Source organism: Asterias rubens (genome assembly GCF_902459465.1).
Source record: "Asterias rubens chromosome 8 unlocalized genomic scaffold, eAstRub1.3 super_scaffold_89, whole genome shotgun sequence".
Classification (NCBI taxonomy): Eukaryota; Metazoa; Echinodermata; class Asteroidea; order Forcipulatida; family Asteriidae; genus Asterias; species Asterias rubens.
In genome coordinates, this window is record NW_022985693.1 from 904,772 (window position 1) to 926,029 (window position 21,258).

The window sequence follows — 21,258 nt, forward strand, 5'->3', positions numbered from 1 at the left end:
CACACAACACACACTTGATCAAGTTCACAGTGTGATTGTTTTTATTACCAATACTAACAACTTACCTGTTATATTGAAATCACCAATAGTCAACACAGCATCTTGATATAGAGCTGATACATCACAGCCATCTACCAGCCCATCCACTTCCACATCATTGCTAAAGGTAACATATCCAGTTACATTCAGATCAGTCTGGATAGTCTGTGCCCCATACGTCAAAAGAAGATTATCCTCAGATACCCTGACTCCATCAATGGATTGCATCGCATCTAGATTACCTTTATTAATACAGATGCAATCCAGTTAATGACTGATGAATTACAGTTTACAAATCACAGTTCCATATCTCATATTTTGCTCTCAAACAATAATAATAGTAGGTTCATACCCACAGGGGCTTTAATATCAAAGCGTTTGTATCAATGGTTTACAAGGTGCTGTGGTGCAATATGCTGCAATATATCTGACCAGGAAAATTTGCATTACACAACGCATGGGACCAACAGCTTTACACCCCATCCTAAGGACCTAAGGACGTAGCATCATGGTTAAGTGTCTTGCTTAAGGACACAGGTGCCACGACTGGGACTCGAACCCACATCCTGGTCGATCAGAAACACCAGAGCTCGAGTCCGGTGATCTTAACAATTCAATAACATTAACCATGACACACCATCTTGTACAGTGTCTTCATTAACAATTAATTCACATAAACCTCATAGATCTTGTCGTCCTCAATGCGATACAATTTTATCAGTTTTTGGTTGTGGAAAATCTGCCTTGGTTATTTCATAAGAACACAGAAGCTAAAATACCAAATACCTTTGACTTGAAGTGATGCTTGGAAGTGTTTACTGCCTGTAATTGTATGATTACCAGTGAGTGTTACTATTGATGATGTCTGAATAGAATCTAGTGTTCCTGATATTGCCAGGTCTTCTACCACAGTCAGGTTACCAGCTATACTAAATCCAACATTCACAACCTGTAGCAAGCAAAAGATAAACACTAATTCAAACTGCAAATATATTGCAACCACTGGTGTGTTATTTGGGGGTTGAACCACAACAGCCGTTTCAAGCAATACAAAAACGGTTTATGCATTATCTAACACTGTCCAATTTCATAAAGCTTTTAGCAGAAAATACTGCTTGACAAAAGTCTTTGCTAAACAAAAACTGAGCGGGGCACAGTCACAGCAGTGCAAACTTCATTTAGTTTTGGCTAGTAAGCTGTTCCTGTTAAGCAATACTTTTCTGTGCTTAGCAAGTTTTTTGTACTTACAGGCTTTATGAAATTGGGCCCATTATGGTGAACTAAATGGAACTAGGTGCATTGTATCTAAGGTGTTGCTGGTAGCTATTTTGGCAAGTACGATTGCCACAGTAACGGAATCGAGAGTGAATATAAGGCATTTGAACTTCGCTCTTGAATGGGGCACAGCAAGATTCCTCTGGTAAGGGTGTTTCTATAAGGAAAATGTAAATTGGTATTGGATCTTTGCAAAGGGCATCACCGCAAAAATTAGGGCACAAAGGCAATGGAATACTTTTGAGGACACAAGGTGGCAGCAGACTAACCAGGTAACTCCATTGTTCTTGGTAATGTGTGCATGCTCAGAACTACGTGAACAATGACAATTTACCTGGTGTGCTGCCACCTAGCATTCCAACCCGTTGCTGTTGGTGTCGTGGGATATTTTAAGACCTGGTGGATTGTTTACCTGATCTCTGTCTTTGTACCATGTGTTAGTCGTCAAATCAGTTAGATTCACATCTGTATTGATGATATCACTCCCTGTAGTTACAGTCTCAGCTTCAAGGACAGATACATCTAATTCAAGAAATGTTTTACGACCTGCAAAACAAGAGAGTCACAAGCAGTTGATTCAAGATGGATTAGGTTGAACAACCAAACAACACTGCCTTATAGTCATAAAACAATCCAAGTCAAACTTTCTTGTAGGGCAAACTAGTTGAAATGTACCCCTGGTAGGATGCTGTCTCAATATTGCACTTTACTGAGGAGTTGAACCTTGGATGTTATGCTGTATTGTTGAATGTGGTAAAGTGGTCTCTTTCCTCGCCTTCCACCTCTAGGACCCTGGTTCGAATCCCAGCGGGGGGCAATATGTGGATTGGGTTTTCAGTCCCTCTTTTATTTACCGTAAACAACCATACCTGACTGCTTGGGTTATCCCAGGAATAATCTATAGGGTTTTCCTCCTACATCTTAAATTGAAATTTCTTCAATTGTCTTCTCTCTTCTCGTTTCGCTCTAATAACAGTTTTAAGAATGTATATCCAGATCGAAATGTTAATAACAACGCACTGGTCCACACCTCCAGAGTTCTTTACATGGTGTACTCATAGAATTAATGACTTATGAAACAACACATTGGACATCTTCATATTCCTTACCTGTAATGATTTGCACAGGACCAGTTTTCCTGACTGCTCCTTTGAGTTTATCTTCCATGGCTTTGAGAGAAGCTAACATCTGTGTCTGGTTTGATACAATGTCAGCAAGCTCCGCTTTTTCTCCATCATCTAAAATCAGTCCCTTTTGAGTATCAACTAACACAAAGGAGATATAGGATAGTAAATTAATAATAATAAGACATGCTTTTACAGTGCATTTCAGTTCTTGGAGAACTCTCAATGCGCTTTACAAACAAATATAATATATTTATTTATATTTATTATTTATTTATTTATTTATCTATTTATTTATTTGTTTTAGGCTATAAAAATATCAACACACAGCAACAAAAACTATAAATGTGCACATTCATTACGAAAACATTAAGAGACATACCAAAAAACAAAAAGCAAACAGAAGCCTAGGGATTGCCCAAAAGCGAACCAAATCACTATCCAATCCCTTTAGGTACACAAGTAAGACAAAAAACAAGCAATCAAAAAGGAGAGCATTTTAGAAATAAAAATGTATCAAAACTTTGGCAAGCAGGCATTTAAAAAATTAAAAACGCAAAGAAGTATATCAAAATACAAGTGTTATCTACAAATAAAATTAAAAATTAAATATTACAAACAAGATTAGCAAACAGATTTGAGGTGTATTCTAAAGAGGTCCAGGTTCATCTGAGAATGGAGGGTAGCAGGAAGAGAATTCCAAAGGGTGTAGTAGATAGCTTCGCCAGTATATCAACAATTCATATGAGATTAAAGCACCTGGTCTCATGCTTAGACTGAGAAGTGTTGAGAAGTAATACATTAACTACACTCAGCCAACATCAGGACATAAAAGTGGAACATGTTTGGAATGGTTTTATAGGGTTATGGCTTCACAATCCTCAAATTATCTATTCTTTTAAGAAAACATTTCTTGTTGACATTGATGTGTTCAGTAATTTCTCTGAGAACCATCTCACCATAATGTGAACTAAATCAAATTCTTAAAAAATATTTAACAGATAGATAAATCTATTGATAGTTGATAGTAAGTTGGATTGACGGAACTTACTGCTTCTGGCCACTAGCGTATTAACAGTCACATTATTCTTGAACGTCTTGTTGCCGGTAATATACTGCACCTCTGTAGAGTTGATGTAAACAAGATTAGTGGAATTCTCCACAGTTCCATTCAGTTCAGCAGCCAAACTGTAAAAAACAAAACCAATAATTTAAGAGTAGAATCGCTCACAACTCTACAAACTATTTTTCTCTACATTCCATAGAGAAATAATCATCAAATATAAATTTTGCAAAACAATTTAAATTCATTTCCAATAGCTTTAAAGACCTAGAAATAATAGTGGCTTCTTAAATAGCGCTCAGGTCCGTCACTCAGTGAAGCTCCAACATTGTTACCCCTTAACACTGGGCCATTTTATTACATTCCTTAAACCATCTCAGCTCCCTTGGGAGATACAGCCTGTGCTGCCAAATATGAAGCACACTAAGCTAAATCAATCACAAAGAAACATCTCTGCCCTCACTGGTGATGTGATTTATACCCTTGAGTGAAGGGAAGTAATTATAGTAGAGCATCTTGCTCAAAAAAGCAAGAGTCATGACCTGTGCGCCTTAACAATTTTTGCAGAACTAAATGTCTTAACGATTGTTAACTTTTATGTTCTCCTGACTTTTATGTTCTCTTAACTTTTATGTTCTCCTGACGATGATTAGAGCAAGCTAGTTGAAACGTTGAGACCAATTCAGAACTGACTCCACGGTAGTACAGTTAATCACGATCCTATAAGCTAAAGTAGTAGTCCCATGCCTATTTTCTATACCATCCGCCCAGGTAATAGTTAAAAGCACAGTTCTCTAAGAACAAACTCTACCTGGCAAGTAGACACATGGTGTTACCGCAAACCAAATATACAATGATACCTCACCATGCAATGCCTCAAATCTTATATATGAAAGAAATGTAGTTTTTAAATCAAGAAAGTGAATGAATTCTGCTCACCTCGCAATTTTTTCTTTTAACTTGAGGCATGATGCATTAACAGCTTCATGTAAATCTTCCACTGGAGAATTCACGGTGAAATTCAACTTAATGATATTAGCATTGTAGGTAGAATTATCAGCTAGACCTAGAAGCATCTGATCCCCGTCTATGAATGAGATGAAACTGTGGATTCTTCCTGGATTGAAGGAACTAGCGATAGATACAGAAGACTCCTCAAATATCCATCCATTATAAACATAGAAACTGATTCCGCTGTCACTGGCTAAGGCTAGGGTACGCAAGGTACCACTTGGATTAGTAATGGCATGCCATTGATGGGCACCAGTTGTGACTATGGCTTGAAATGGAACGAACTCATTGTGGAAGTACTTGTAGATAATGGATTGGCTTGCACCAGCTGTGAACAAAACACCACATTTCATTATTTAGTTTTAATCCATTGATTTTGGGTTGAACAAAGAAACATTTACTAGATTGGGACGCGAACCAATGGCATCTGGATTAACGTGCTGGGCCCTGGCACTCTACCAACTGAGCTATCTAGTAACTATTTATCTGAAGCAATTGTTTTTTTTCACTACTTTGACTGAGCGCCTGACAGCAGCCACTCAAATCAGCTCTGTGTTTGTTTGCTAATTTCTTAGTATATTGCTCAATTTGTGTTCTTATTTTTATACAACTGGATTTGTTACTACACCTGGAATCGACAGGACCTTTTCTGTGTATCCTGGAGTCATCTGAATTGTGAAAATAGTGTTTTTCTGTTGGAATTGTTCACTGTCTCAGTTGAGAATTCTGGTGTATAAAGCTTACACACACTTAAGGTGGCTGCATCCTGTGCAGTCATCCACCTAGTCCATGGACATTGTTCGCCCATCTGGGGACAATGGAGGTAAGTATCCTTTTCATTCTCTCCCTGCTTGCTAGACCATTGTACTGTACTGACTCATCTGTGGTCAGCTTTGTTCCATCAGCATCAATTGTGTCTGGTGCTTGCATCCTGCCAAAGACACATCTAGGCCTCATCCACCATCGAAGATATCTGAAATGCCCTGTTTCTTACTATGACAACTCCCCAGCCACTTTTCATTTGGAAATTGTGATTTTTGGTGACATTGCTGTAAATCCCGGCCTGGAAGGTGTCAATAACTCAAACTCAGCAGAAGCTAGTCCAAACTCTGCAAATTCCTACTCACGAAACAAGCTTCTCAGTCTCCGTTATGCCCCATCCACACGTGCTACAACTCTGCTGCCTTCCTGTACATTATCATTACAGAACCTTGGCCTTTTTGTAAATCCCAGCACTGTTTACCGACCTACACATCGTGGTAAAAAAGCTGGTCGCCGTAGAACTGTTCATAAACCCCCCGTACCCGAAGTTACACTCCCATCTGTTCCAGTACCAGTGACCCCAGCCAAATCTCAACTCAGCCTTTGTGTTATAAACACACAGTCCATCTGTAACAAGTATGACGATTTTGCTGATTTTGTTCTGCAAAAAGATCTGGACCTTGTTGCCGTTTCAGAAACATGGCTGAGACCAGACGACAACTTAACATGTCGTCAGTGTACCCCTGCAGGCTACTACTTTCATCACATCCCAAGACCTCACAAGACTGGTGGAGGAGTTGCAATACTGTACAGATCTACTTTATCCGTCTCTGTGAAAAGTAATGACGTCCAGTACACAACAAGGAATCTTTGATCAAGTTCTATGCTTCTCCTCATTGAACCCAAGTCTCGACACTCATGGGGTGACAGGTCTTTTTCTTCAGCCGCGCCACGCATCTGGAACTCTCTACCACTTAATCTTCGATCTTGTCCTTGTACTGCAAAATTCAAGTCTCTTCTCAAAACTTATCTTATGTCACAGGTTTTCAATGACTAATTTTGTTGTGTCTGTTTTTCTTTGTGTTGTGTTTTGTTTTTGTTTTGTTTTTGGTTTTACTGCGCCTTGAACACCCAGCAGGGTGGATATGTGCGCATTACAAGTCTTATTATTATTATTATTATTATTATTAACTGCTGGATCCTGTGCTGACTGCATTTCCAGAACTCTGAGCCACATAGCCTTTCCCGAAGGGCAACTATGCTGACTTTAGATGGGTACACTTTCATGAATGTGGAAACTAAAGATGACTAGAGCACGCTAGTCGAAACATTGAGACCAACTCACTCCACAGCAGTGAAGTTAATAAAGATCCACTAAAACTTGGGGTTCGAAATCTCGACCGATTTTCTACCTTCCGCCCAGGGAGTAGCTAAAAAGCAGGACAGTTCTTTTTAAAACTGAGAAGTATCCCGATATCCGAAAATCTACTTGGCGGCAGTAGAATATACGAAAGACAGTTCTCTAAAGAACCAATTCTACCTAGCAAGTACATGATGCAACTGCAAACAAATTGATAACTCACCATGCAATGCCTCAAGTCCCATATATGGATGTGGAAACTGTTTTACAACTTTACAAATTACAATATTAAATACTTACCTAACCCACTTGCTACAGCCAAGAAATGATCCTGTTCTCTAGATTGTCCCAGGTAGAAGTGTTCCCAATCTACTGCTTCACTCACACTAATATCCTTATGTATCAAACAGAAAATAAACATGTAAAAGAGCAGTAAGAAATCTTTTACTTTATAGTGACTGGTGATGCAGATCGAAAGAAATTATCAAACATTTATTCAACTTTGTTTGACGTCCATAACATGTGGAACAAGGGGAACTTTCTTGTTGATAACAGTGAGTGTAATCAATACCTGATAATCAATACCTGATATCTTTCAAATACAAGGGAAACTTTCTTGGTGATAACAGTGATTATAATCAATACTCGATATCTTTCAAACACAAGGGAAGCGTTCTTGTTGATAACAGTGATTATAATCAATACCTGATATCTTTCAAAGACTTCCAGATGAGGATTAAAGTGTAGAAGATGGGAATCTGAGCGATTAGCCAGACCAACAAAGATTTGACTAAACACTGTAAAGGGAAATACATCAACTGCGTCTCCTGTGATGAAGGTTGAAATCATATCCAAATGACCTCCTGTGTAACAAAATCAACAAGGAAAGGAATAATTCAGTCGGAAATATTCAGCAAGCGACTATTCATTACAAGTTTGTTCCGTTATACAACATCATTCAACAGGAATGTTCATTAAAACTTCAGTAAATATTTTCAGAGATATTAAATTTGTACTGGGGATAAAGAGTATTAGTTGTGTAAAGTAATAAGTGTAAAGTGCTAACACACATAGGTGTAAGGGTAAAAACAAAATTAATAATAAACTTGTTGTGGTGAATATAGACTTACCTTCCCATTTGTACAATGCTGATAATTTGTGCTCAAATCCTTCAGTAACAGTTTCAACAAAAGCACCGGCAAAAATGACATAAGCAGTATCTTCAGTAAAGAAGGCTTCTGGCTTGGTTGGATCAGTCGTTGTGATTCTTTGGATGTACCCAAAGTTTTGAGTTGAATTATCAAACTGGTATACCACTGTTCCAGTCGGTATACCAGTAGTATCTACAGAACAAAAAATGAAAAGATTAAAGAAGGATCAAGGATCAAGACAATCCTCTAGAGACTCTGGCTGTTTGTGGGGAGGAGCTAAAATATTGTACAGCAAAATCAATGAAACTATTTCTTAATGATTGCGAGTCGATATAACAGCTTCCTTTTACAGTGTCTTATCAATGTCCAGATGGTTTAGATACAGCACCATATTGACAAGTACATGTTCTAGTAGATGAAGCCTCTAGTACAACTTCCCACTTGAAGGGGCACAGCAGCTTTGCTTTGGTTAGGGGCCCCTTTATGAGGAATGTGTAAACTTTGCAGTTTTCTCTGCTCTGATAAGGGGCACTTCTATGAGAAATTGTCAACTGTGCTGTAACTTTGCAAAGGACACAAATAAGAGGCCTCGTAGATGCTTTAGTTTGTTGTGAGTAGTGCTTCTACCTTCTGAGGATGAGATCAAGATTGAATTACCTGAATTGCTCCGTTCAGGTAAGGGGTACCTCTATGAGAAAAGTGTCAACTTGTTTTCTAACTTTGCAAAGGGCACCACAGCAACAGCTGTGGGTGTCAAGGGTTAATTAGAGACCTGGTTGATATTTTAGTTTATTAACAGTTTATTAAATATTCCTTTCTACTCTGAGGATATGATGAATGCAGGAAATGGATACAGATCGATCACATCAAGATCTTTTAATACCTGAATTGCTCTCCATAACAATCAGAATAGTTTTCTCTTCTATTTGGAAGATTGTCAAGTCTTGTACGTCAGCTGTGTCCAGAGTCTGCAATAAATTAGCTTCTTCATTCTGTTGGTAAAGAGATATCAAAGGGTATTCTTTCAATAGATACCCTAGTTAGTTTACAGGCCTGTATGCTTCGTTTTTGAAAGGGCAATGGCACCAAGGCATTTTCTCTTTGGCAAAGGGCACCCTATGAGGAAATTGTAAATTTCTACTGGAGCAATTCAAGGGCACCAAGGCAAAGGCAAGGGGGTTGCCTCTGTTGCCTCTGTGAAGTGTCAGGCCTGAGTTTAGACAGTCCTGTTTGTTGAAAAGTAATCACACAACCGTTTCAACTGGTTTTAAAAAGCTGAATAGCTTAAGACCTAACCAGAGCTGTCAAAAGGTTTGGCACTCAATAGCCATTCATGTGTTGGCACACTAGTTTACTAATTTATGCCTAAAGCAAACAATACATACCGATACTCACTGTCAAATATATTAAGCTTTTTAGCAACTATTAAGCAATTGTTGTGCGTCGCATGCAATTTGAAATCTTGCGAAATGGAGCCTGCAAACGAGTTCTGCAGTTTTTCATACATGAGTTTAGGCTTTTTTAAAACAAATTTGCATTTATGAATGGGAATAATAGAGAAGGCAACCTTGTAGGTTACAATTAATGCAACACTACTTACATGATAATGGTACAGGAATGTCTGTTCGTGAGTGGAGTTGACCGAGGCTGCTACTATGTAATGATGATCATTATGAGTGAAGTAAGCGATGTCGATACAATCAGGAATTGTCAGATGATCTAAGCCCTGTACATCAATTAACTGATAGTACTCTGAAAATAAATGGAAATAAATATAACATAATGTTAATTACATAATAATGAATAACATAAATATGATTGTTCATTTTTTCATATTAAAAATTGGGGAAATTGTTATTTTTTTGTTATACATTATGTGTAACAACAGGAACTAACAACAACAATACAAGCTCATAAAAAATAAGGTTTATCGCAAATAGCAAAAAATCAAGAGAGGGCGCTGTTGAACCCACACAAAGATATAGGCCATGTGTGCGCATGTTGTGAACTTGTGGTTGACAACATACACCGCGATAGCAAATGCCCCATCTGCCTACCCATAATGCATTGCGGTTCTGATTCGCGATAAACCTTGGTAGTTGGTAAAATGTCAGCATTTTTCAGACTATTTCTCCAACATTTTGAGTACTTCAGAAATTCAGTGACATTTCCAAAAAGCCTTGCAATTGCATTGATTGGTCAACATGCTACCGGTAATTAAATTGCAATGAACTGACACTGTGAGTGTGACAGTGTGGTCAGTGACACTGACTGACCATCTGACTGACACTGACAGACAGTGATATTATATCACAGTGACACTGTCCTGACAGAGACAAACATCATCAATCATTCATAATCGTTAACTATTCCCTAGCTAGCTAGCTTGCTCGAGTTTCTGTTTATCTTCATTCAGTTCAGCATGTTCAGTCTTCCTATCACTGACGGCCTACTTTCTAAAGTAAAACAATTAATGAACAGAACATTTTTAAAACTGCACATAACATAGATAGGTTAAACAAGCAGATGACTGATGACAATGATTACCTGATGTATTTCCTTCCTCCATGATTATTATTATTATAGAAACGCATTAATTCGTAAAGAAACGATGTTTTCAAGTTAAAAACAGAGACAAAAACACTAAAATCAGCAGACGACAAACACGGCACACTCTCTTAGCTCTGCGCATCAGCGCTATGAGCATGCGCAGACGTAAATGGAAGATCGCAGATTTGTAAGTGTGCAGTTTTAGTATGAACATAATTTTAATACTTATGTCTTAAATATCTTTAAAATAATTAAAACGAATGTTATTTATAAAATTCAGTCGACAAAATGAAACAAATAATTAATTTTTTTAAACGAATTCAAAACACATATTTTATTCTTAGTGAGCAAGGTGCATCCAGAAATCCAGAAAAGAAAATGGCGGCGCCCAGTTGGCAGGAATTTGGTTTCAAAACAAGAAGTAGAAAACGTGTATTATAGGGGTGGCTGTAGTCGGACAGCATTAAAACATCTTTCCTTTGGTTAAAATGAATTCAAAAGAGGTGATCGAGCTTCAAATATCTGAGGTTGATATGTTGCAAAGTATGTTTCCAGACGAGTTTTGTGTTGACGATCCGAGTGCCATTTCTGAAGCACGCAGTATCGTGGACGGCGAGGACAGTGAACATAATTGTGGAGTTGTTTCATTGCCACAGATAACATTCACAATTAAAATTAAGATTGACACACCAGAGGTCAGTATATATATTTTTTTTTTCTTCGAATGTTAAATAAAAAAGATTTGACAAGTGACACAGAAAATTTTGAGATATCATTATCAGATATTTTTTCTTGGTAGCCGACATTTAAAATTTAATTTCTTAATTAAATTAATAATTATTAATATTATTATATTAAATTAATAATAATTAATTAAAAGAAAATTTGCAGAGTTTTTTTTAGTTCTAACTTTTAAATTTTGTATTGTTCTATTTATAATTATAACAAAAATACAACAAATATTCAATGTTTATAAATTATATAGAGCGCTTTTTCACATCGAAATTATATAGTCATGCTAGTTCAGTTATTATTGTTGTTGATGTTAGGCATGATGTAGTGTACTAGCCATTATTATGTACTATCGAGGAATTCTTCATCCATGGTAGTACACAACATTTTCATTGCCAAATTGCAGGGATGTTCAGCAGTTGTTGCATAGCTCAGTGGCCAAAGCTTACCAACTGACACATTAAACTTTAGAATCCCGTTACTAGTGCAGTTGTTTTAGGGTTGGATTTCATCCCTCAAAATAGTTCTGTTTGAATTAATAACACTGTCACTAACAGTTTACTCCACCATTTTCTTTTTCTGAATGTGACTCCCGAGGATTTGTTTATTAAAAGGAACCAAAAGATGTGACTGCTTTACGTACTGACACCCCTTGTGCCCACAAGCCTATGTTCTTTTACTACTATTTTGTTTCATGGACCAGGGCAGGACATTGAGAAAACCATAATAATAATAATAACTGTTAATGTATGTTTTGTTCAACAGTGTAATGTTCAAGTAATTTGTGAACTTCCTCAGACCTATCCAAAGGATACCCCAGAAGTATTAGTCCGATCAGATGCTCCTCCATTTTCACGTCAAGAACAGAAAAGGTTAAATGATGACTTGGCAGAGCATATATTGAGTCTTGATCGTGGAGAGTTAGTCATCGGGGAGGCTGTTCAGTGGATTCAAGACAACTTCTGTAAATATGTGGCAACTGTTTCACCATCTTCATGTGAAGACAATAACCTTCCTCATACCACAACCCCAAAGCGTACAAAAGAAGAAGACACATTTACAAGACTTTGGATTCATAGTCATCACATCTACAGCAAGATTAAGAGACGACTTATTTTAGACTGGGGTTCAGAGTTTCCTGTCACTGGATTTTGCCTTCCGGGTAAGCCAGGCATCATTTGTATTGAGGGTGAAAAATGCTATGCAGAAGAGTTCTGGAGTCTCCTTCGAAAGATGACCTGGAAAAAGATTTCTTGCAAACATCGTGAAGATTTTCCTCTTCGAGATGAGAAAGGACAATTAAAAGTACTTAAACTTTTCAATGGATTTGATGAAAAAGCTTTTTCAGTTCGAGGTGGAAGAGATTATCACATGGATCTTGGACTTTTTTTTCAGTTTCTTGAGCAGCATGAATGTGGATCAGTGTTTAAGATATTACTTGGTGTTGATGGCAAAGTTTCATCAAAGACAAACTAAGTTTATACTCACCAATATATGCCTCACTCAAGCTGGAAGAAATAGATCTTCTTTTCCGAGATGGTGTTTCTTCCAATTTGTACATTTCTTTTGTTCTCTGAAGTTTCTGCTGCAGCATCTGATCAATAATTTGTTGTGTTTTTTCCATAACATCAACTTTGGTTGCAGCTGGGAATAGGTCTTAGTGAAGAAAAGGAAAATATACTGTTGTTTTTATTTTGTGTAATTCTAGAAATTGTTATAAATGATAGAATTTGTATTATGATATCAACTGAACTTACTAAAACAAATACAATTCATCTACATTGGTTTGGCTGGGAATAGGTCTTAGTCAAGAACAAAAAATATGCTGTCGTTTTTATATTGTATTATGATAACAATTTACTTTTAAAACAGATAACATTCTAGAGATGAATTTTTGCTCCTACCCAGAAACTATTCAAAATAAGAATTATAATACTTTGCAGAACAAAAAATGTGTTTTCTTTCTTTTGGATAAACCAGCCAAAAGATTATGTTTTAGTCATTGTGATTGAAAAATGGGTGCTGTGATACAGCAGAACACTCAAGCCTATATCCAATCCAATTCAAGTCAACATTTTTTGCATACTCTTCCCAAAATATTACATATAGCTTAGCAAAATAATAAGCACAGAGGATGGAGGGAAAACAGTTAATCTATGTAAACCAAAATAAAGAGATATGAGGCTGTCAGATTTATAGATTAATTAAAGATAAAGTTGAGAAACCTTTGCGGATGTTATCTATAAGTGAAGGTTGTCTGACGGGTACACCTCTGTGATGAGGTTGAGTTGCAGCTGAAAAAACTCCTCTTGTCCCAGGCAAAGCAGAAATACTAAGCAAGATTATCAGGGTTATAGATGGGGGCTTCATTGTGGGTGGAGAAAATCTATCAAAATGACAAATGTAAAGAGTTCAGATTTAACATAGTTCAGGTTTGAGAGTTCATGAAATGCAATAACTATTGACGATCTATCAGATGAACTTATTTTTTTAATGAACAAATCATTGTTATAAATAAAGTAGCAAAATGGTAATGTATGATTGAAATCTTGAAATTGAGTTTTGGGTTCATTTAGTCATAGAGAGGAACTACCATTTGCAGAAATAACGCACTTTCAATTTGTCTGAAGTTTAAACAAATTAAACTGGTTAGTTCAACCAACCTGTTTAACATCGTAAGTAAATATCTAAGAACTTACTCTTCCCGATGTTGGATCTGTAGAAACGAAAAGGAACACGATGGGATCTAGAAACTAAACATGTTCTCTGGACGTAAAACAGATGACTACTGTTAGCTCCTGTGCCACGATCTTTAATAACGCCCTGATTGTAGTAGCTCGTTTGCTTCTGTCTGTGGCTGCCGTTCCTTTTGCTTCTGTTTGCCCTTTCTTCCGTGAAATAAAGGTGTAATTGATCAGCATTCCTAGCATTCCAGTTTGGTTTTTTTTTTTGGGGGGGGTACAGGGAATTCTCGGTGCATTGAGATCGCTGCTTGCTCTCGGGATTTAACAAAACATTTTCTTTGCGGGGAAGATTAAGCCCGTGAATAATTGTCGGAGGTAATTTTGCGCGCCCAATTTTTTTTGCCAGCTGGCCTAGAAAACTTTTAACGCAATATTTAGTTGTTTTCCTTGCATGGTTCAACCATGTTCAACAATAGTATTGTTGACCACGTGTGAACACTATTGTTGAAAATGTTGGACATTGTTCTCCAAAACTTATGGCTTATTATGAAAATGGAAGAAGTACCAAACTTTGTCAGTTATACTGCAGAAAATAAAACAGTAATTTTACTTTAGTCGCTCTAGTACCAAAAAGACCGGAGCTTCTACCTTGGGCATCAGAAAATAACAAGACCCGGACAAAGAACTTTGAAACAACAAAGAACTTTGAAACAAAAAATCAACAATATATCACCCAAACGCCGAGATGGAGTTGCACCTTGCACTCGGTTATTTATATCCGGGTGAATGTAAAATCATACAAAATATGCTCATTGATTCCATTATTAGGTTTAAGATTGCTTTAAAGACGCACTTATTTACCATTTAATTCATCCATTTCGTTTGTTACCCAGAACATCTTGTCTTTGTATTCTGTTGTGTTTTTCTCAGAAGCGCTTAGGGACATGTTTGATTTCTATGTGTTATGCGCTATATAAGAATGGTTAATTATTATTTATTTATTTTACAAAGATTCCAGCCAGAGAGTTAGCTAAGAGCAGACTGTTCGCGTAATTAGACCTAATTATAAGTCTGAGATCACGTTGTTATTAATTGTTTTGCATCCAGCAATCTGTAGTTTCTGCTCAAAGGTTGACCAACAAGAGGGCGCTGTTCCAAAAAATACTGATTGACTACCACCCAAAACCAGGATCACAGACTTGAAACCGAGTCTACAGGTTCGCCTGCTGCGCGTGCGTAAAAACGGGCGACGAGTTTTCTCATTGTTTTTTGTTTGTTATGCTACATAAATGTAGATTTTTTCCACTTTTGTGAAGATGAGTTGCTTTTTTAATTCTGAAAGTATTTGAAACAAACAAAAATAAATGATTGTTGATGAACAAAATAAACAAATAAAGGTAGCAAGTCTCTGATTTTGCGTCCTTTGTGCATGACGAAGGTCGTTGAATAACGCGCGAAACTGTAACGTCATACTTGTGGTGTGGTACCCTGAACGAGTTTGTTGGGGATTATCAGTTGGTACTTTGAGATTTTGCAAAGGTGCCCGACTATTGCAGAAGAGAACAAACATGGCGGTCGAGGAACTTCTGAAAGAGCTGTTTTTTAACCCAATAAACCTCGCATTACTATCTGTATGTGGGTTTTTGGTTTATAAAATATTCGCAGGAAGTAGAAGAAAACCTGACCCACCGAGAGAACCGACACTCGCGCGTATGAAAAAGAGAGATTTCACGCTACAAGATCTCAAACAGTATGACGGTTTGGGTGAAGATAAACGAGTTCTTGTTGCAGTGAATGGCAAAGTTTTTGATGTCACCCGAGGAAAGAGATTTTACGGACCAGGTAAAGTAAACCAAAAATATATTATGGCTAATGACTAGATGCTTGCTTGGGGTCCCCTTGCTTGTACCAATCAGTGGACGGATCGATCCTAGTGGACTACTTACTTGAGTATCGGTCAACCAGTTTACAATTACAATTTACATTGTATTTTGTACACACAAATCTTTTTTTTGCAATTCAGTGTCAATTGACAAAAAATTTCAATGAATGGTTGATCATCATGATTCATGTTGATAACAATAAATACATTCTCTTAGAAATGGTGTATGCCTAGGATTGGAGGTAGAAATATAAACCTAATGCACCCAATGATGAGTCACACTCACTGCATTGTTTTATTGATAATAATTATAAATCTTGCTTTATTAAAACTTAGTTACAAGTCTAACCAATAATGCCTCAATTGTAATGGTAGTTGCAGTAGAGTAATCGATCATCCTCCCGCGTCACTGTAAGTATGACTATATGTGGGCCTATTGATTGTACACTATTTTACTATACATATTTCCCCTTCAGTTTGCCTACAGTACAAACAATACTGTAACACTAACAATTTCTTTTAAACAGGTTATATCATGACATGATTGACACGGGTATATACATCATGTACTTCAAATAGTGTTTGTAATTGTCAGAGTTTGTTTGCGTTCAAAACTTGCATGGTTTTGGTGATTCTCTTTGTGAATATCGTAAGGACATGTGTAGGACAGATTGGTTTGATGTGTAAAGTAAATCAAAACTTGCATAGCTAAATTGAAAAGCATATTTTTTGTATTACTTTGACACGGTTTTGGTTGGCATTTTACTTTCTTCTCATCATGGCCTTAAAATTACCATAAGTTTTAGCTTCAAGGTAGACACAATATGTACACAGTCAAATTTACTTACTTCCAAGGCTTGCATAACATTAACCAGAAACTTGCCCACATATTTAGATTTTTATCTGCACTTTGTGTGGATTTCAGATTAGTAGTTCAATGTACAAATCCTTGACAAAGTTGTGTAAATATTGGCTTAAAAGAGTTTCAACAAAGAAATACAAATCTCTCCAACTGCATATATTGCATTTTATTATTGCAACATGTCAGGCATACTCAGACTAAATTAACAAATTATTAATATGACCAATTATTAACATAAAATGAATTCTGTTCTCAATGATTACTCATTAGGAACATGTTGGTTGGAATTTAAAACTGGACAAATTCAGGTTGTCAATTTCACATTTTGCTTGTTATCTCTGTTACTAGCTTGTGAATTTGATTTGTTGAACATGATTTGCTACAAAGAGGCAGTACGTAGTTGAGGTGAACATGAGTGATGTAAACCCATTTCATCATTACACTGTTGATCATTTCCACGGCCTTGTAGTACAATAATAGAAATACCCCCCAGATATGAGGTTGTAATATCGCTGGTACATGATGTAATTATATTCCTGTGTGATGTGCCATAGGGAACAAGTGGAGTGATATTTAATTTTAATGTTAATGTCTGTCATTTAAGTTTGTTTGCCACTGCTGTTGACTGTTTGAATGCATAATGGTCATATGGACAGGCAAATTTAATGTACAACAGTCTGTGCCCAATTTAACAGAGCTACTTAAACACAAAAACTAGCTAAGCACAAACGAAATTCTGCTTACCACAATAACATTAACAGTAAAGGACAATGTTCAGAAACCAGAACTTTAAATTCTGATGCCATAATTGTTAAAGTGCCTCACAATTAGAAGTCCTTTCTGAAACATTACAATTATTAAACAGTATATTTGTATAGTGCCTACTGCCTATTTAATGTGATTCCATTTTCCGCTGTAGGTGGTCCATATGGTGTTTTTGCTGGCCATGATGCTTCCCGAGCCTTAGCAACATTCTCATTGGAGAAGGATTCTTTCAAAGATGAATACGATGATCTTGCCGACCTAGATAAAGAGTCACTTGATGGTGTACGAGAATGGGAAATGCAATTCATGGGTGCGTATTAGTGTATAGTAGAGTCATTAATCACTTTTTTGTCTGTTCAATCCATTCCTATCAGTAAATTTGTCAACATTTGTTATCATGAGTGTAAAGATTAAATATGTAAATGAGAAAGATAATGGTTGAATTAGATTCCTCTATTTGGTCATAGGCTTTAATGATTCTCACTACCAATCCACAAAGATCACAAATTATGACTTTGAATCATTAACTCTTTTCTGTATTTTATTCATCAGAAAAATATGACTTTGTTGGGAAGTTATTGAAACCAGGAGATGAACCCACAGAGTATTCAGACGAAGAATCCGCTACTGACAGTGAGAAGAAGGACAACTAGGCAGGATGTAAGAATAGCCCAACTATATTACGACAAGCAGTCATCAATGGCGGGATTTATACTCTACGTCCATCCATTACTTTGACCCATTTTTGAATGCATTTTCCGACTTAAAATCCGGAGTCAAGACATAAATGTCTCTATGGTTTGACGGCCAGTCAGAATGCCTGATACACATGAAACACAATCCAACCACCTGCTTAAAAGTTCACAAGAAATGTACATTGCATGACTGCATATCATGCCTCCGTACATATGTGCTGGTACATCGGTATTAAATACTGGTACTAGTACAGACATGGCTTTATGGTGTTTTTAATCAATCTGGAAATCCTACAAAGCTGAACATAACTGTAGTGTAAGGATTTTTTATAAGGGTACTTTTTGGGGGGAATTGAAGCATGTTCAATTTGGATCATGTATAATGGAGAGGTTCAAAGGTTCTTAGGGGCTTTTTATTACTTTTAACATTTCTGAATCATCCCAAGTCTTATTTTCGCATGACTCTAATATTTACTTAACAAGGGCTTGATATTTTATAAGATTTTCCATTGGACCACATGTCCACAGTTGAACATTTACTGAACCCGAATATTTAGGATTGAACAGCTTTTGCATTTTTCAGTAATCCTTCAAAGTATGAGATGGGAGAAGCACTAGACTGCTGCACTTGTTTGGTTGTAGGGTTACTGCTAAAATGATGAGCCTATGAGCAGCGGTTAATTTGAGCCCTGCTTTACAAGCCTGACCAGTCCAGTGGGTATTACAAGCCCTGCTTAGCCCTTTCATGTTAGTTCCCTTTGTTAACAATCAATTAATAAAAACTGTAACTGTTAAATTGTGTAAATTGGACAGCGCTGTAGAGGCAAGAGAATATCTGCCATTGTACAGTATACAATTGTTGCCCGCTGTGGTGGGATGGGATCCATGGTGTTTTGTAGGCCTAAGGGGGCAAATGGCACTTAAGGCAAAACTAGTGCCATTTGCCCAGAGAATGTACAAAGGACATAGATCCCATCACATTGTGCAACAATTGTTTTTGGGTAAAATTAAAAACACTGGACATCTTTGGTAGTTATCAACTTGCAGGTGTTGGACATTTCTCAAAAGCTGAAGCGTCTTTTGTAATTGACTCACTCAGCTTTACATTCCGAAGAATGCTATCATCCTTACAATCTCTATGGAATGAGTTTTGTTTATTACAAATGATCCCTGACCCTGACATGGAAGAATGCGACTCTGTACATTAGAGTAGAAGCTATGGGGGAAGGGTACTATACTCACTGAGATCTTAGGGTTGATAATGAAAGGAGGAGGCTGGCATCGATGCAGAGAGATCATTAATTAAGATTGTATGAAAATTGACCTCTTGGTGGCATCACTATAAGTCATGTACATTGTAGCAGCTTATGCATAAAATGATTAACAGTTAACAATCAATGTATATTGCATTCAGTTCGAATTGAAACTTGTTATTAGAGACCTGTAAATATCTGATTAATTAACAAAGGGATTTGTAAATGACACTATATATTTGGCTAGTGTTGAGCTTACAAAACTGGAAGAATTCAGAAGATTATGATAATCTGCAACCTGCATTTGATGAATTGTGAAAAGGATTTCAAAGTTGTTGTCGTGTGTTTATGGTTGGTGAGATGCAATGACTGAGAATAGTCATGGTCCATGCTATCAAATGAGGTCAGAAGCTTTTGTTGATAAAAAAATAAAAATTAAGGCTGTTTTTAAATAGTTTTATTTAGTCTTTGAAATTCCAACTTTTGCAGTGAATCATTGCAGGGCTCTAGACTGTTCTGTAGATGGAGCTGGATTATCATTTGTAGGGTATTAACTAAACTAGATTGTTAAAAGCACTGCTTTGTAATTAGCTTGTATCTCAATGTGGATAATTGATTGAACTGCATAGCAAGTTCTGTGGAGATTTACTATATCATTATTTTGCCCAGTTTTTGTAATGTGATTTTTATTGTCTACAAAATGTTTCAGAAATACTAAACCCATTGTCAGAAATGACCCAAGTTTAATCTAACAATGGTATTTCTGTCTAAAATCATTTGTATCAAAATCCGTGTAAAATAAACGAAAGCAAGTCAAAGCATGTATTATCAGTATAAAGTATTCAAGTTAATTTTTGTTGACTGGTTAATCATATCTGAAAACAAGTTCAAGATTTTGTAAAGTTTGGGGAATTTCCATCTGGAATAACAAGAATGTTTACAATGTCATTGTTTGCAATGTAGTAGCTGTACATATGTTAATTGACGACGGCAGAACGCACTTTCTTTCATCCGTTTTAACTTCCCGATTTCAATTTTATTCTGAGAGCTTGATGTTTAGACAAATGTGTTTGAAAAACTCACAGCTGACATTCCTTCAAGTTTAAAACTTTGAAACAAAAATTGAGTTTATGCAAATTGAAAAACCATCAAGTTTCTTATTGCAGTGATGTCACACACTATAACAGTTGCATAATATTTGTTTGTTAATTAACATGCATGATAGGGCTATTGTATGCTGTAGAATAAGACATTTATATGTACATGTACTGTCAATCATTGTAATAAATGCTCCAGTCTTGCTTACTTTCAGTCTCATGTTTCTGTTTAACGACCCATAATCAAAGATGGCTTTTGTTGGTTTGTACCTACAAGGCTGACTGAGATATTTAGGGTGATTAAGCAGGCTTATCTTGCTAAGCCACATTTGCCTTTATTCTGCTTAAAGCTTGGCTTATTATTTCATGTAATGCAAATCAGCTTTGATTGTGCTGCTTTCATGATTGGTTGGAAACTTGCGTCAGAGTCTCACAGTAACTCATGATGACTCTACACGCAGATTGTAAAATCAAATAGTTTAATTAACCTGGACAATTTAGCTACCTTATACTTGTATTGGATTTCTTTTATTGTATCTCTTGGTATTCTGTTAAAAATGTGTAACGCTACACTTAGCTTTTGTAAGCTTTCATTTCCTTTTAATTATGGACCAATTTTTGAGAGATTGGTGTCTATCCAATATGCATGAATTTGTCAATTATAATAAACTGTTAGAACAAACAACCTGGGAACATATTTAAATTGAGTGACTCTTTTTGTAAATGCTGATTTGTTGCTTTTCATATTGCTAAATGGAATATTGCATGTAATATTTTACACAAAAATACTGAATTGATCATAAATTTGAAGTACAGTACTTGTGTTCTCCAAAGATGTTGTACAATTTGTTCTTATTGTGTGATCAGTATAAAGACTATAACTGCCCTCCTTTACCCCTTTCTGTTCCAAGTCCCCAGCTTGCGGCCCCCAGCTTCCATTCCAAGCTTGCAGC

General features: G+C 36.5%; 3 protein-coding genes across 5 annotated transcripts in view; 2 read left to right on the forward strand and 1 right to left on the reverse strand.

Annotated features, from left to right (window-relative positions):
- The window catches only part of LOC117305549, a 44,371-nt gene that overhangs the window by 21,191 nt on the left and 1,922 nt on the right, over positions 1-21,258 (reverse strand). Inside the window, exons 1-14 of one of the 3 annotated variants that reach the window (XM_033790433.1) lie at positions 13,767-13,959; positions 13,293-13,453; positions 12,556-12,723; positions 9,386-9,537; positions 8,669-8,777; positions 7,765-7,977; positions 7,340-7,497; positions 6,935-7,028; positions 4,441-4,840; positions 3,490-3,626; positions 2,424-2,579; positions 1,727-1,860; positions 826-988; positions 66-281 (exon numbers count right to left, since the gene is read on the reverse strand). In XM_033790433.1, the coding sequence (XP_033646324.1) occupies positions 66-281; positions 826-988; positions 1,727-1,860; positions 2,424-2,579; positions 3,490-3,626; positions 4,441-4,840; positions 6,935-7,028; positions 7,340-7,497; positions 7,765-7,977; positions 8,669-8,777; positions 9,386-9,537; positions 12,556-12,723; positions 13,293-13,437 (2,245 nt within the window). In that variant the 5' untranslated portion in view covers positions 13,438-13,453; positions 13,767-13,959. Of the gene's footprint in view, positions 1-65; positions 282-825; positions 989-1,726; positions 1,861-2,423; positions 2,580-3,489; positions 3,627-4,440; positions 4,841-6,934; positions 7,029-7,339; positions 7,498-7,764; positions 7,978-8,668; positions 8,778-9,385; positions 9,538-12,555; positions 12,724-13,292; positions 13,960-21,258 lie in introns of those variants that run through there. The other 2 variants (XM_033790432.1, XM_033790431.1) reach the window with 2 other exon arrangements.
- On the forward strand, positions 10,723-12,567 carry LOC117305551 (RWD domain-containing protein 2B-like). Its single transcript, XM_033790435.1, has 2 exons — positions 10,723-11,030; positions 11,833-12,567. Exons 1-2 carry the CDS (start codon positions 10,824-10,826, stop codon positions 12,541-12,543), a joined length of 918 nt encoding a protein of 305 aa, XP_033646326.1. The 5' UTR covers positions 10,723-10,823; the 3' UTR covers positions 12,544-12,567.
- Positions 15,286-21,123, forward strand: LOC117305553 (membrane-associated progesterone receptor component 1-like). Its single transcript, XM_033790436.1, has 3 exons — positions 15,286-15,593; positions 17,415-17,570; positions 17,813-21,123. The coding sequence occupies exons 1-3, from the start codon at positions 15,320-15,322 to the stop codon at positions 17,911-17,913; spliced, it is 531 nt and encodes a 176-aa protein (XP_033646327.1). The 5' UTR covers positions 15,286-15,319; the 3' UTR covers positions 17,914-21,123.

Coding starts and splice junctions, on each gene's coding strand:
- LOC117305553 (XM_033790436.1), top strand. CDS start 15,320: ATGGCGGTCGAGGAACTTCTGAAAGAGCTGTTTTTTAACCCAATAAAC. Junction 15,594..17,414: donor AAAGAGATTTTACGGACCAG/GTAAAGTAAACC, acceptor TTTCCGCTGTAG/GTGGTCCATATGGTGTTTTT. Junction 17,571..17,812: donor ATGGGAAATGCAATTCATGG/GTGCGTATTAGT, acceptor TTTATTCATCAG/AAAAATATGACTTTGTTGGG.
- LOC117305551 (XM_033790435.1), top strand. CDS start 10,824: ATGAATTCAAAAGAGGTGATCGAGCTTCAAATATCTGAGGTTGATATG. Junction 11,031..11,832: donor TTAAGATTGACACACCAGAG/GTCAGTATATAT, acceptor TTTGTTCAACAG/TGTAATGTTCAAGTAATTTG.